Raw genomic sequence first — 14,432 nt, 5'->3', positions numbered from 1 at the left:
ATATATATATTACGTATATTTCGAAATTAGGAAGATTAAATTTAAATGATGTATTGCTAATTTGAAATTCAAATTTCTGGCAATAGTTAATAAATTACATTACAGGTTTTTTCAGACTTGTAGGGGGATTGCCCTAATTATTTTAATTCAAATAGAAGCTATCGATATATCGAATTGAAGTATCGCAAGCGTTGCCACATAATCGAAAGCTTGTTACAAATCAGCTGGCGCAACGAACATCGAAGATACATCGAGCTTGAAGAATACTTTTGCTGGAAACCCTGGGTATTTAATGTGTTCAGCTGAGACATTATTTCAAACTGCAACACGCACGCCACACACAACATGACACTAATTGTGTGCGTGTGCGATTATTGGCAACGCCGCCACTTCTACGATCAAAGCCCGATCCAACCGACAAGCAAAACCGGCACTAGCCAGAATGGTTCAGTTCGCCGACTGAGATTGCAACTGGATGCCATAACTGCCAACTATTGGTTGCGCGAGCTACTGCAGCAGGAGGTGCTGCGTCGCCGACTACAGTGTGATCATGGAGTCCAGCTATTGTGGCTGTCACTGCATCCACCCGAATGCGGCACCATTGACTACAAGTGGGCCGATATGCTGGCGCATACAATATGGGAGCACATCGAGGTGGAACATTTAATGTCATGGCTCTCCACTCTGGGTGGAGGCTTCTCGGCACTGGGCGAACAGTTTGAACGATGTGTAAGTGTGCCACCTAAGAAGTGCACAATACTAACTAATATGTCTATACTGGGAACTTTGAAAATTTTACAGGCTCAGACGGCGGGAAAAATCTCGCTGCAACAACTAAATATTGGCCTGCGTCTGGGTGATCCGTTTCTGCAGGCGCGCTGCAAGCTTTACTACAGCATATCCCTAATCCAACGTGGACATCTGCGACATGCCAAGCAACTGATACGCGCCCAGTATCAGTTCGCAATGAAGCACAAGGAGCACGACCAGCGACTAGTGCGGATGTGTCTGGGCATTTGGCTGAGATTACGGTTCGAGTATGAGGAGCGCCGTGGGCGACAGTTAAATTGAAATATTGGCTGAACATTGCCAACGGATGGTAGTCCTCAGGGCGGCTAGCATTATGTATAGATCGAGATTATATTCCGATCGAAAGGTATTGCATTTTATAAGGTTGTTGGCCACCAGAACTTATAAAGTGCAATTCATCGCTGTTGTCTAAGTTTAAGTTTAAGTATAAAATGAACTGTTCATGGTTAAACTGCTAGTTACGTAGATACTAAATATACAATTTGGATATTCTATATTTGTATTGAATGTATTTATTTATGTATATGTATATATATATACAAATATATATATATATATATATGTATGTGTGTGTGTGTGTATGTATTTATACGTATCAAATGAATTTGTTGAACTGCGCTTGGTCGGCACCAAATTACGCAAAACGTTCTCATCGTCGCCTCCATAAACAAACAAACTTACTTAAACTACGCACTTTTGTTTCTATGCATGTAAGGATTATATATATGTTGGTTAATTAATATGCTACCAAAAGAATTGACGTCACACTTACGTATGTGTATTTATATATATATATATACATATGTACATAAGCATATATGTATATATAAAGTGTTTTGCTTATCCTTGTTCTGATGTGAGCCATTATAATGCATACTATTTGCTGAGCCGAAGTGAACATTGACCAATTATGTATACATACACCTATACATATGCATATATAAATATAGGCAACCAAAAAAAAAAAAAAAAAAAAAAAAGACAACAGAAGTAGTTATATGTATATAGAAAATCTGGCTAAAATTTTAAATTATATGAACGCCGAAAGTGAACATATTATTTATAGTATTTGTGGATTATTGCTTGCAGTGCTAACTGGTTGTTATTGTTATTTTCGTTCTTCTAAAGCTTTTCAATTTGGATGATAACCATTTTATTGCGCCAGCGTGCCCATGGGATCCCAGGCGGGCAGGACGATGGGATCCATGTCGAAAACGCGCATCACATCCTCGGGCACATACTTCTTGTCGATGACAACCTCAAAGCCAAACTCCCTGAACCAATCAGCGCACATGACCAGGTAGCCTTTCTCGCCACGATCCTCGCCCCAGGAGTTCTCCACACGCAGCTTATTCGCCACACCGTTTTTCTACACATCATCAAATGAAAAAGCAAACGATTACATAATAATAATCATGGCAATTAGCAAATTTTGATCGACTCACATCAACAGAAACTGCTGTGAAAACCATGGCGTGCGTCATAGCCGATTCACCATAGATAAGACGATCCGCCTTTGAGAGTGTTGTTTGTATATCGATGTCGAAGACCAACTTGAAATTGTGGCTAAATGCACACGCATACGAAAGAGACAGATATACAGATTATACAGATATTGTTATATTCAATGAGGGATGGGGTAATTTTGTATTCATATTGGCCAGGAAACTATTAATCGAACTTACACATTCATATCCTCGATGCCCTGCTTGGACGCAAAACGCTTGCTAACCTCACACCCAAACCAGACAGCTTCGCCAGCTTGCAGCGATTTCGTGACCATGGCCAGTAGCAGATCAACGTTCTGATTGTTGTACAGGACCGGCCGGCCGCCAACAACGTTGCCCAAACAATCGACGGTATAGACCTGATCGTATCGGCTCGATGGACGCGGATCGGTGACAAGGCACACTTTGTCCTCGACATTGAAATGCGGCTTCACATAGCTCTCATAGAACTCAAGCGAACTGATGGGCCCAATACTTTGAAAGTTCTTCGATTTATCATAGTAGTCCCAGGTGAAGGTCTCGTCGGGTATGCCTAGGCAAATGCCGACCACCTTGTAGATTTCAGCCATTTGCTCTTGTATTTTGCAGGTTATCTCCTTATCGCTGGCCTTCTTTTCCATCAGCTCTCGCAAATGTCGCGCGTATTCGCGCAGCTGCAAATACAAATCGAATAAGAAGAGCGTAAAGTAAAGTCTGATTGAGCGTGGAGCGATATGATATGCTTACCTTGCTCTTCAGTATGGCATTTAGGCGTATGCTGGACTCGCAGCTATAGCTCTCCGGGAAGCATTTCTTTGGCATCAGACCGTGTTTGGTTATGAGGTTGACCAGCATGTGCCACTGGCCGCCATCCGAGGTGGGATCGAGCAGCAGAAATGAGACGAGTCGCCCGTCGACCATCTCGCCACGCTTCGCCGTCTTCACAATGTTATTGAGAAAGTAGTTGCATCGCTCAATTTTGTCCCAATAGAAGAGGAACGCCTGCGAGAACTCGAACTCGTCTAGATTGTAATATTTCATGAATGGCAGGCGTATGCAATTCAGTGCCGCGAATAGCCAACAGCGACCGGAGCTGCGCTGATTGGTGACCGGTTTGCCCTCCGTTTCCACCTTGTAGTTGAACACATGATTGGTCGTTTCCAGCGCCTTTCGCGACAGGCACACATCGAACGGATCGCCGCGGGTGCAAACGTTCAGCGCCAGCACATTCTTCGGGGCGCTGTAGAAGCTCTTGCGCCACTCCTTCAACAGGTCCGGCGTGATGGCGTTCTCCGTCGCATCAAAATTGCTGCCATCGGTGGTGTTGTTGTTGCTGCCATTGCCGCCACCTGGGATAATATCGTCAGCTGCAAGTATAGCGGTATTTGTAGTGCGATGCGTGCAACATCCAACATCTGTACCCATATTATTTTGAATTGCAGCCGCTGCTGCTACTACTACCCCTGTCCCTGCCCCTTGTTCGAGCATCATTTGGTGTGCAAGCACATACAGCATTAAATTATAAGGGTCTGATACAAGAGCCGTTAAGACACATACTTATACATTTACTTTACGGTGATCATTGAATACATACGCTTGTGCATCAATTTCAATCTCGTAATTTTGGAAATTATATTTAGATTCTTATCTCAAAACGCCTGATATTTATTTTGTCAATTTTTGTATGTACAAACAGTTAAGTTAGTAGCAGCTAACAGTAATCTTGTTCCCGTGACTTGTCTTTTACTGCACCCTTCCCCATTTTTCCTCTTGGGCCCTTTACCCATTTCACAATTCTAATAAGAGAATATGCATATTTCAGTTAGTATTCTTGTAAGAACGATCGATAAGCACCCTTTATTTTTAGTATTTAAATGAACATCGCTCTATAATATCAATGCAGGTTTCATCGATAATTGATGTAAAAGATTACTACTTATGCAACACATACACACACACACGGAAGTATGTGCATATGCAAACAGCTTTATTTCGGAACTGTTGCACTTGGAAGCTGATCGAGAATTGCGTTGCTGTCTTTTGGTGGGCGTGGTGCATGCTAAGCACAAAGAGTTGCGTGCTGCGCATAGGTCCAAATAGAATTATGCGCAGCGCCAGCCACAAGCTGCAACTCATCAACTGTATGTGTGTGTGCGGTGCACTTTGAGCAATGAGTGTACACTTTTTGCTGTTTGCCTTGTTAATAAAATCGGACACAGAGTCAGAACAGAGAATGACGCCACCACTCCACAACCAACACAAATGCATTGTGCGATTTCTCGAGAACCGTTGCAATTTTTTATGCATATGCATGTTTTGTGTGTGTGTGCGTGTGTAGGTAATAAAAGAAAACAGTTGGTAACACTGGAAATGTGAGACGAGCAAAAATAGCTAGAACAAACAACTACTGATAAGACATATGTATGTGTGTATGTTTAAACACACATCTGCCTGGGGGCAGTAAAATTTAAGTAAATTACAGTAGAAATATTTGCAAGATTATTTTTATCTGCGACTGCAATGAGTTGAGCAACAACAACAACAAAAGCCACAGCGACGACTGAAGCGATGGATGATGCAGCGGGTAATTTAACCAGTTTAACGGCACACAGTTGATGGATGATCGGGTTGTAACAGAGAGAGTGCGAGAGGGGGAGGGGGCACAATAAACCGTTTTAAACTTTCGCGCAAGCCGGCGCTGTTTTTTTTTTAGCTGGATCGAATCTAAACAAACCAACCCAAAGGGTTAAAGCAAAAGAAAGAAAGAAAGAGCAGAGGCAACGACAAAAACTTGTTTGCTCAGCTTTTGAGCGAGTGGTGGAGCAGGGAGCGGAGAGCAGGAGGGGCTCGAAGGCAAAGAGCAAACCAGCAAAAACAAACGGATTTGGGTGAAATTTTACTTTCGTTGCTGCCGTATTGGGGCGTCAGCAAGCTGCTCGCTGTCCGCATATGAAAACGAAACGGGAACGGAATTGTTAAGCGATGCCTGCACCACAACCAAAAGCAACTGCAACAACAGCAACATTTTTCTTGGCCCGTCGCTAATTCTTTGACTACTTGTGATGCTGATGCTGCTGAATTTGCAATTATTGTTATGTTTACATGATATCGTCAAATTGTTATTGGCATTTTGTGGAGCTCGCTGTGCTTTTGGACTTACACATTTTGGGAGTTGCAACGTTAATAATTTGTAGAATGATAGAAATCTTTGATGCACTTTGAACTTAATTCGTATTTATATCTGTGTATATATTTTGTAAAAAATTATTTATTTGCTTTTGTTTGGTGTGTGTGCACTAGAAGCAACTTTAGCAGACAGTCAATTTTGTTCTATCTATTTGCTATTTTATTTATTAATGCGAAAATATGAAAATGAAAATGTTTGGCTTTGGCCCGAAACACTGAAAACTGAGTCCAAGACAAATGCCAGAGTATCGATATCGCGATAGTTGGTCTGTCAAGGCTGCCAGACCGTATTTTGCTAAAAAAAAAATATCGATTCATCGATATGAACATCAATTTAATTGGTATATTTTGCAGCTTCCTGCTGCCTGTTGTTGCTTCGTCGCCTTGTTGTTGCTGCCTGCGCCGACTTCACTGCGAGCAGGTAGCGAATTTTGAAATCGCTCCGCTCATTCTGCTTAAAAACAGTACAAAAAAGAAGAAAAAAACACATAAAAAAAAGAAAAGAAAAGCGGTGAACCCCACAAACGGAGTGCAGGAGGTGTATCTGTGCAGCGCGTATGCCTTAAATAACGAATCTCGACCAAATTCGATACCAAGATGAGTGCCACCACAAATACCAACACCAACAACAGCAGCAACAACAACAGCAGCAACATCAGCAGTACCAGCAGAAACAGCAACGATGTTTCCAAGGACTCCTCCTCATTGTTCAAGTACTACATAGAAAAGTGTTACGTGCTGCCGTTGGACCTGAAGAATGACATTATCTACTGCCAGCGTGCAATGCGCGACTTTCTCAATGTGCACACGGTGAGTAAAAATCAGCAAAAGTCTCACAAAGAGAGCGAGAGAGAGCAACAAAAATCCATTTTCTGACATCCGTTGACTAAACGCGATCTCCGTTTTTCCCTCCCCTCCGCCACTCCCCTCCGCACAAACCTTCACTTTCTTCTTTCAGCTGGTATCCGATGTGTTCAAGGAGCAGGCCGATGCGGTAAGTGCACATTAATTGTCTCCCAATCTTAGCCTACTTCCTGCATTACGCACATATATCGAAGTTATATACATGTATATATATATAAATATATATTTTCTTTGTTTGTCGCATACAAAGTGTGTGTGTTGCAAATGGTAAACGCAACAGAGCCCATATGCTAGATTGGCAGGGTTGCCAACTCCAACTAGAGCACAATGTGCACACCTCCACACGACTCTTCAGCTCCGCAGCTCCAGCCAAATCCACCTAGTACGTGCCCATCTTCACTTCTCGAGTCTCTGCTCTATTTTTTAATATTTTTTTCGCGATTAGAGTAGAATTAAAGTGTCCATGCTCAATGGATAATAAATACCACTTGGCAAACCTCACGGAAAAATATTCATTTATACATGCTACATGCCCACTTTTCCATATCCATGTCCAACGTTTAATGGTTTTATGATTGGCTTATTTTGAACGTTTTATTTTTGTCAGACTGCCCATTAAAGTTTTGGTAATAAAGGGTATCCGAACATATATATATATATATACATACACATCTGTACATACGTACATATTGTATGTATGTAACACTTTATTTACTAAATTCCCCCTGCTCAGTTTTAGTTTTGGAATGCATTTATGAAACTTCAATAAATTCAATCAATTTGTGTTCCACGCAAATTAGCCACACGTGCGCTAAAAAAAAAAAAAAATAGAAAAAACACGACACGCGTCCAAATCGGGTTTTCCATTATTGGTTTGTTGCTGTTGTTGTTATTGTTGTTGTTTTATTGCACTTGGTCATGTGAACAAATATAGACTCATAAATATATTTAACTATATATATATATATATATATATACATATGCATGCGTATAAAAACATGAAGTGGAGGCAATATTAAGGAATATGAATTTGAATTAATTGCAAATGAATTGCATTTGCAGGATCCGGACCAGATGCGTCGCATCCTCGATGAGCTGCAGATGGAGGTGCACGAGATAAATGCGGAACAGCAGTTTCTAATGTTGCGGCTGGACGAGCATCTGGACGCGTTCTACAAGAAGCTGGAGGAGAACAACATTCGGACTGTACCTGACGTGGGCAACGCCTACATCTCCAGCCTGATAGTGCCTTTAATTAGCGATGCCAACTACATTGTCTGCCCGCAGTCGGTGTTGTCCCGCGACACCGAGGACATGCTCATACGCAAGCATTTTCTCATTTCGCAGGACGATGCTGGCATCGAGCCGCTCAAGCTCAGCGAGCTTGACGACAATGTGAACCTGATGCTCGTCAATGCCAAAACCGTCAAGGCAACACCGTCAAGCGGCAACAGGAAAAACAGTTGCAATATGGCGCAAGGCGCCACCAGCAGCGATCCGTTGTCCGAGCAAAAGCTGCGGCAGCAACTCGATGAGCAGGCAGAAAGCATCATTAAATCCGATGATCCCACAATGTTGATGATGATGGGTCCACCACCGCCACCGCCACGGCCAATGCCACGTCCACGGCCCATGCCACTGCTAAAGAAGGTGTTGACCGGAAAAATGGTGCGGCAGCAGCAGCCGAACTCGCTTCTAGCGTCGCGTGGCACTCAGAGCGCCAAAGTGCCGCCACAAAAGTCAAATGCCACACAACAGCAGCCACCAAAGCCACCAACATCAACAGCAGCAACATCGCCGACGCGCTCGTCGCTGGTGGCGGCAGCAACTGCCGCAGCTGCCCGGCAACAACGAGCGCCACGTTCGGATGCCAAGCAGTCGGCCATCAAACGCATTTCAGCTTTGCCGCCCGTTGGTGCAAAGGTGCAGAGGACTCTGACGCCACCGCCGCTGACGATAGACTTTGTGGAAGTCGCCCAGAGTCGCATGAATTTGCAGCAGGCGCTGCGGCGTGCTCGCAAAACCAAACAGCAACCGCGCCAAATCGATGAGGAGGATGCTCTCGAGCTGCCCAGTCCAAAAATGGCGATGCTTAACAGCAAAACAACAACAGCAGCAACAACAGCAGCAGCAGAAACAACAACATTAAAACAGCTGAACAGCAATGCATCGCTTAAGAGCAAACTGGGCAAAGCATTGCAGGCAGCAGCTAAAGCTCCTAGCACAGCGATGCCACCGAGAAAGCCAACAGTGGCAACGGTTCCGGCACCGGCACCGGCAGCCAAACCGTATAAGACTCGCAATGTGCAGGGAACTGTACGGAAAATGACACCACCGCCACCGCAGCCACCGCCTCCTCTGCCGAAACTGCTGGCAACACAGCAGCAGCAGCAGGCGAAGTCCACGCCAGGTGGTGTTTCATCGGGCTCGTCGGATGATCTGCACCAGGAGCTGGAAATGGAGCTGGAGCTGGAACAGCAGCGTCTGTGCGCGTCGGCCGCACAGTGGCGCGATGAGCCCCGAGAGTCGCGTGTCATGCCCTTGGAATACGGACAGGAGAATTTCCTTGGCCTGTTCGGACTATACACCCATGACATGGTGAAGAAACTGTGCCAGCGTCACTCGAAGCGTAAGCGTCGCACCGTACAGAATGCGAGTGGCGTGGACTTTCACTATGGCCAGCAGCTGGCGACCATCGATGCGGTGCGTCACAAGAAGCTGAAGAACAAGCCCGAGTTTCTATTGTCGCCCAAAAACAAACGGCTGCAGGCAAAGAAGGCGCACAAGGCAGCAGCCGCTGCTGCGAATCGCAAGAGCAAAAGCAAAACGCCGGAGAAGTTGTCCGATCCGTTGGCCATTTGCCATATGCCGGACGTTGGCAAGCAGAAGTGATTGACGCGTGCTGCATGCTGGTAAGTTGCCACTCTCTATTCTGTGTGACTCAGTCCGACTCATCACATCTTAAGTGAAGCCGTTCGCAGGCACTCATCGATTGCGGCATACAATTCAATTGGGATTCGATTATTGTAGGCTTATATTGATCGGAATTCGATTGGCATCCAAGTTTAATATATTTAACTAATATGTTAATAACTGATTTATTTTTTTGATCGCAGATGAGATGCCCGTGCTGCCATGGCCAATATCAATCTGGATTGCCACAAGGATGTGAAGGCAATGGTGCAGTCGCGGCCGTTGTCCATTCTGCCGTTATCGTTGGGCCGAGGAGCTAAATGTGTTTCAAACTAGTTGCTAAGAAAGTTGTTTTACATACATATATTGAGAATGGCGGCAGTTGTCTGTCTCCGCTTTTTTGTTGTTCATTGCATCCTGATCGTTGCATCCAGCATATGTTTGGACATGCATATGTTGTCTAATTTCCATTTCCATTTATTTTCTTTTTTTTTCTTTTCTTTTTTTGTGCGTATTTTTATTACAAAAAAAAAACTTAAATTTACATATTTAGATATGTATTTAAGTATTTGACAACGGATTAACTAAATAAATACTTGTATTTATGTACACATATATTGATTCCGTTGCAAGGCATGACTTATATACGTATGTAGACGATTCATATGTATATTTGTTGTATTCTTAATTAGTGAACTTTAGATCGCTTTGTTTTCCATACCAATCTACACGCATAAGGCAATCGATACTATGTAAATGTGTTTCAATTAAATAAACTGTAATATTGATATATTAAGTTGTAAATATGTACATGGTTCTCTAATCATTCTTAAAAGTCCGCAAACATTAACAATAGTTCAATCACAACGGGCCAAATATGGCCTGTCACGGTGTGTCAGCCCAGGGCTGACAGCCGAAATATCCTAACCTAACGATAGTTAATTTTGTGAAATTTGAAAATGCAATAGAACATTGCAAATATAACTGACAAGCATCAAGAGAGTCCACAGACGCATTCGCAATTTTGTTCATATTCCTAAATGTATTCGCTTTATTTGTAAAACCAACCAAAAGTTCAACTGAGACTCAACGTACAATTTTCTGGTATGTGATCAGCCATGGTAATTACCTGCTTAAATGCCGGAGGCTTGCTGCCTCGGCCCAGCTCCGATGTCTTAAATTGCAGTCGAATTGTGTGTCTTACTAGGCCTCTCTGCCATTCTCTCTCTGCTCTCATCGGTCGCTCCGTTCACTACTATATCCTTTTGACCCGGGACTATTATTCGTCCCGAGTTGGTGTAGCTTGGCTCGTACTTCACGGACTACGCTTGACGTTATCTTCGTCCCCCTAACAGCATTTACTGCCTGACTATCGGATAGAAAGGCTATATCCGTGCTCCGATAGTTAGTTACGTTTCGGGTTCGTATGAGGATATCCGAGGGACGAGGAAGTTGGCCATCTCTCTGGCCAGGGATGTGTTTCTAATAGGCTTCATATTTGCGAAGTCATATTTGTCCCATTCTCTGTAACTTGGGCAGCCTCGATTAGTGAAGTACTAAATTTTGATAGTCTGGCAGTCCTGCCTCTTTTTTTTTTCAGTTCTGAGTCGTTGGATTTGAGGCAAATGACATTTGACAAGTGACAAATGAAATAAAAAAGCAATAAATCCAAGCGACCCAACAATTTCGGAAATTGTCGCAATTATCAGCTCGAAAACAAAAAAATAGGTTGAGTCTGAAATGGGGAAAGATAAGAAGCATAAGAAGTCCAAGAGGTCCAAGCAGGAGTTCACGGATGAGTCCAAATGGGAGACGGATAAACCAGAGCAAAACTTTGACTGGGTGGGTTGGTTTCCACGCGTCCTGTCGGAGCCGCTCGCCCAAGAGATGTTCATGGCCAATCTGGGAATGACGAAGACATCGTATGTCATCGATGGACAGAGCAGCGGCAGCAGCAGCAGCAGCACCACTACCCGAGTCACCCGTCAAATGCGCATGAATAAAAAAACTGAGCGCATTATAACAATTCATCCTGTCATTGGCGAGGTGCAAGCCGTACGTCAATTTAAAATCCTTCCTTATCCATCCATCTGGCGATCCTAATCGCTGCAGACCTTCTCTATTGCAGCACATGGTAGAGGTGGAGGCGCACATCTACGACCAGATTCAACTGGCCAAGAATGTGGAAACAGAACGCATATTACGAGAGGAGCAGTCGGACGCATTTCCAAAATTTCCTTTCGATCTGCCACTTGAATCGCAGCTAAGATGCAATGACTGCAGAAAGCGCGAGGGCCTCAAATATGTCTGCGATCGCTGCGTCCAGCCGTTCCATCAGGAGTGCCATCTGGACGGTGGTCTCTCCTACCTACATAACGTGTGCCCCATATGCGTTCGCCAACTTAATGCTCAACGCGATGCCATAGAAAATGCCAAATAAACTAATTTTAGTTTGATATTTGTATAGATTTAATTGCCACTCCCAATAATGCCAAGCATTTCTTTTCAAATACATTTTACAAATGAATAAACCATTTTGAAGGCACCAAGATAGCGAATGTTAGCAGCACCAGTCGCTGATGCGTCCCATGGCCTTGGGCTCCATTGCAGAGATCACCCTGGCAGAAACACATGTAAACTTTCTTATAATTGTAGATTGTGTCCGCGCATCGATCCATGTTGTCGTCCGGTCCGCGCTGCACACACATCCGCTGTATGGCGAGATCATAGTCTGGATGGGACAACGATATATATACACAAATACATATATATTCGTATATCGTATATCAGGGTTGGGAGATATCATGTCGCATGTTTTTATAACATTCCATTTCGCATATGGGTCAACCAAAAATGAAAAATAAAGCAAAATATACAATTTGAGGAAAGTTATGTTTAAATTGAAATTGATAATTATAAATTGAAATGTAGCAAATAACATGAAACGCAAGTGATATAATTAAAAAAAAAGAGAGAATCATTTTTTTGGCATGAATTCCAATTGAAAATAAATAGCGGTAAATGGTCTGGTATCTCGCTCGCACTTACCGTCGAGGGCATAGGTGCCACCACCCTCGATCACTTTGCCACACCAGCCACTGGCGCAGGGTATGGCGGTGAGGCCCGGCTCCTTGTCGACATCGGTGGCGTTGAAGGTGAACGGATCCTTGCAGCTGCCCAATTCGCCTCGCGATCGGCACTGATAGCAGCGACGGAGCAGCGCTGTGAATGACGGTAAACGTTATCTGTTTACGAAACGATTTTAAATGCATTACGCAGCCACACACACACACACACACTCACACTGACCCACAGAGTTTGCGCAAGTGCGTGGTTTGCCCATATGCATGTGTGTGTGTTGCTAAAGACTTAAATGAGCAGCAAACTTGGCATACCGTTTGTTTGTGGCGCGTTGCTGGCGATGTAGCGAATATCACAGTTATGATGAACACAGACGCATGCATTTTCCTAGCTTTTTACACTAAATGAGTATTGTTTAGGTCGGTATTTATCAAATCCACTGAAAGTAGTAGTGAGATTTTAGTTGATGTTTGTTGAATTCTGTGTTGTTGTTGTTGTTGCTGTTGTTGTTGTTGTAACGGGAACCAAGGTTGCCACACAGTGAATAATAATTCAGCAGCGAAAGCAACAATGTGATTAGTGTTGCCACAATGACTATCGCACACCTGTTTGTCGTTTACCAGCACTGAAACCAATTTTGTCCATTATAACGCAGTGTGTACACACTGTCTAGTGTCGTATTATTTCAGCGAAAAATGCATCATTTGATATTATTTTGAAACAATAATAACTCAAAACCAAATAACGAGCATCGAATGCAGCAATTTTTACACTAAACTTCAGATTCAGTGCCTCGGATCACATCTGCAAGACAAACGGCTGCAGGCAAAGAACGCGCACAAGGCAGCAGCCGCTGCTGCGAATCGCAAGAGCAAAAGCAAAACGCCGGAGAAGTTGTCCGATCCGTTGGCCATTTGCCATATGCCGGACGTTGGCAAGCAGAAGTGATTGACGCGTGCTGCATGCTGGTAAGTTGCCACTCTCTATTCTGTGTGACTCAGTCTGACTCATCACATCTTAAGTGAAGCCGTTCGCAGGCACTCATCGATTGCGGCATACAATTCAATTGGGATTCGATTATTGTAGGCTTATATTGATCGGAATTCGATTGGCATCCAAGTTTAATATATTTAACTAATATGTTAATAACTGATTTATTTTTTTGATCGCAGATGAGATGCCCGTGCTGCCATGGCCAATATCAATCTGGATTGCCACAAGGATGTGAAGGCAATGGTGCAGTCGCGGCCGTTGTCCATTCTGCCGTTATCGTTGGGCCGAGGAGCTAAATGTGTTTCAAACTAGTTGCTAAGAAAGTTGTTTTACATACATATATTGAGAATGGCGGCAGTTGTCTGTCTCCGCTTTTTTGTTGTTCATTGCATCCTGATCGTTGCATCCAGCATATGTTTGGACATGCATATGTTGTCTAATTTCCATTTCCATTTATTTTCTTTTTTTTTCTTTTCTTTTTTTGTGCGTATTTTTATTACAAAAAAAAACTTAAATTTACATATTTAGATATGTATTTAAGTATTTGACAACGGATTAACTAAATAAATACTTGTATTTATGTACACATATATTGATTCCGTTGCAAGGCATGACTTATATACGTATGTAGACGATTCATATGTATATTTGTTGTATTCTTAATTAGTGAACTTTAGATCGCTTTGTTTTCCATACCAATCTACACGCATAAGGCAATCGATACTATGTAAATGTGTTTCAATTAAATAAACTGTAATATTGATATATTAAGTTGTAAATATGTACATGGTTCTCTAATCATTCTTAAAAGTCCGCAAACATTAACAATAGTTCAATCACAACGGGCCAAATATGGCCTGTCACGGTGTGTCAGCCCAGGGCTGACAGCCGAAATATCCTAACCTAACGATAGTTAATTTTGTGAAATTTGAAAATGCAATAGAACATTGCAAATATAACTGACAAGCATCAAGAGAGTCCACAGACGCATTCGCAATTTTGTTCATATTCCTAAATGTATTCGCTTTATTTGTAAAACCAACCAAAAGTTCAACTGAGACTCAACGTACAATTTTCTGGTATGTGATCAGCCATGGT

At 43.0% G+C, this 14,432-nt stretch overlaps 5 protein-coding genes and 1 long non-coding RNA gene across 6 annotated transcripts; 4 read left to right on the top strand and 2 right to left on the bottom strand.

The window, feature by feature from the left end:
* The first annotated feature begins 230 nt into the window (after positions 1-230).
* LOC6564919 (uncharacterized protein F58A4.6) lies at positions 231-1,306 on the top strand. The gene is made up of 2 exons (XM_001991101.2): positions 231-729; positions 802-1,306. Exons 1-2 carry the CDS (start codon positions 346-348, stop codon positions 1,069-1,071), a joined length of 654 nt encoding a protein of 217 aa, XP_001991137.1. The 5' UTR covers positions 231-345; the 3' UTR covers positions 1,072-1,306.
* Positions 1,307-1,893: 587 nt separating this feature from the next.
* On the bottom strand, positions 1,894-5,713 carry LOC6564920 (bleomycin hydrolase). Its single transcript, XM_032738191.1, has 5 exons — positions 5,458-5,713; positions 3,045-3,664; positions 2,496-2,971; positions 2,256-2,376; positions 1,894-2,179 (listed from the first exon to the last, which is right to left on the bottom strand). The coding sequence occupies exons 1-5, from the start codon at positions 5,459-5,461 to the stop codon at positions 1,964-1,966; spliced, it is 1,437 nt and encodes a 478-aa protein (XP_032594082.1). The 5' UTR covers positions 5,462-5,713; the 3' UTR covers positions 1,894-1,963.
* A 156-nt stretch (positions 5,714-5,869) lies between these two features.
* On the top strand, positions 5,870-10,064 carry LOC6564921 (probable basic-leucine zipper transcription factor R). The gene is made up of 4 exons (XM_001991103.3): positions 5,870-6,293; positions 6,442-6,477; positions 7,410-9,259; positions 9,464-10,064. Exons 1-3 carry the CDS (start codon positions 6,081-6,083, stop codon positions 9,237-9,239), a joined length of 2,079 nt encoding a protein of 692 aa, XP_001991139.1. The 5' UTR covers positions 5,870-6,080; the 3' UTR covers positions 9,240-9,259; positions 9,464-10,064.
* Positions 10,065-10,796: 732 nt separating this feature from the next.
* Positions 10,797-11,791, top strand: LOC6571233. The gene is made up of 2 exons (XM_001997401.3): positions 10,797-11,315; positions 11,389-11,791. The coding sequence occupies exons 1-2, from the start codon at positions 11,001-11,003 to the stop codon at positions 11,698-11,700; spliced, it is 627 nt and encodes a 208-aa protein (XP_001997437.2). The 5' UTR covers positions 10,797-11,000; the 3' UTR covers positions 11,701-11,791.
* LOC6571231 (protein quiver) lies at positions 11,706-12,722 on the bottom strand (the record flags this gene model as incomplete). Its single annotated transcript, XM_032742406.2, has 3 exons — positions 11,706-11,991; positions 12,309-12,482; positions 12,656-12,722. Coding segments are annotated over 3 exons (456 nt in total), but the record flags the coding sequence as incomplete, so codon positions are not given.
* A 261-nt stretch (positions 12,723-12,983) lies between these two features.
* On the top strand, positions 12,984-14,113 carry LOC116806231. Its single transcript, XR_004365580.2, has 2 exons — positions 12,984-13,309; positions 13,514-14,113. It is a non-coding gene; the product is annotated as an uncharacterized LOC116806231 (long non-coding RNA).
* The last annotated feature ends 319 nt before the right edge of the window (positions 14,114-14,432 follow it).

Source organism: Drosophila grimshawi, unplaced genomic scaffold (assembly GCF_018153295.1).
Source record: "Drosophila grimshawi isolate 15287-2541.00 unplaced genomic scaffold, ASM1815329v1 contig_848, whole genome shotgun sequence".
Lineage (NCBI taxonomy): Eukaryota > Metazoa > Arthropoda > Insecta > Diptera > Drosophilidae > Drosophila > Drosophila grimshawi.
Note: the sequence above shows the minus strand (reverse complement) of the source record. Positions and strands in the feature narration are given on the sequence as shown.

Excerpts from the sequence above, each read along its gene's own strand:
- LOC6571233 (XM_001997401.3), top strand. The coding sequence starts at position 11,001 with ATGGGGAAAGATAAGAAGCATAAGAAGTCCAAGAGGTCCAAGCAGGAG. Across the intron at positions 11,316-11,388 it reads TCATTGGCGAGGTGCAAGCC|CACATGGTAGAGGTGGAGGC; the intron begins GTACGTCAATTT and ends TCTCTATTGCAG.
- LOC6564921 (XM_001991103.3), top strand. The coding sequence starts at position 6,081 with ATGAGTGCCACCACAAATACCAACACCAACAACAGCAGCAACAACAAC. Across the intron at positions 6,294-6,441 it reads ACTTTCTCAATGTGCACACG|CTGGTATCCGATGTGTTCAA; the intron begins GTGAGTAAAAAT and ends TTCTTCTTTCAG. Across the intron at positions 6,478-7,409 it reads TCAAGGAGCAGGCCGATGCG|GATCCGGACCAGATGCGTCG; the intron begins GTAAGTGCACAT and ends TTGCATTTGCAG.
- LOC6564920 (XM_032738191.1), bottom strand. Across the intron at positions 2,972-3,044 it reads ATGCCATACTGAAGAGCAAG|CTGCGCGAATACGCGCGACA; the intron begins GTAAGCATATCA and ends TTGTATTTGCAG. Across the intron at positions 2,180-2,255 it reads TCACAGCAGTTTCTGTTGAT|AAAAACGGTGTGGCGAATAA; the intron begins GTGAGTCGATCA and ends GATGATGTGTAG.
- LOC6564919 (XM_001991101.2), top strand. The coding sequence starts at position 346 with ATGACACTAATTGTGTGCGTGTGCGATTATTGGCAACGCCGCCACTTC. Across the intron at positions 730-801 it reads GCGAACAGTTTGAACGATGT|GCTCAGACGGCGGGAAAAAT; the intron begins GTAAGTGTGCCA and ends AAAATTTTACAG.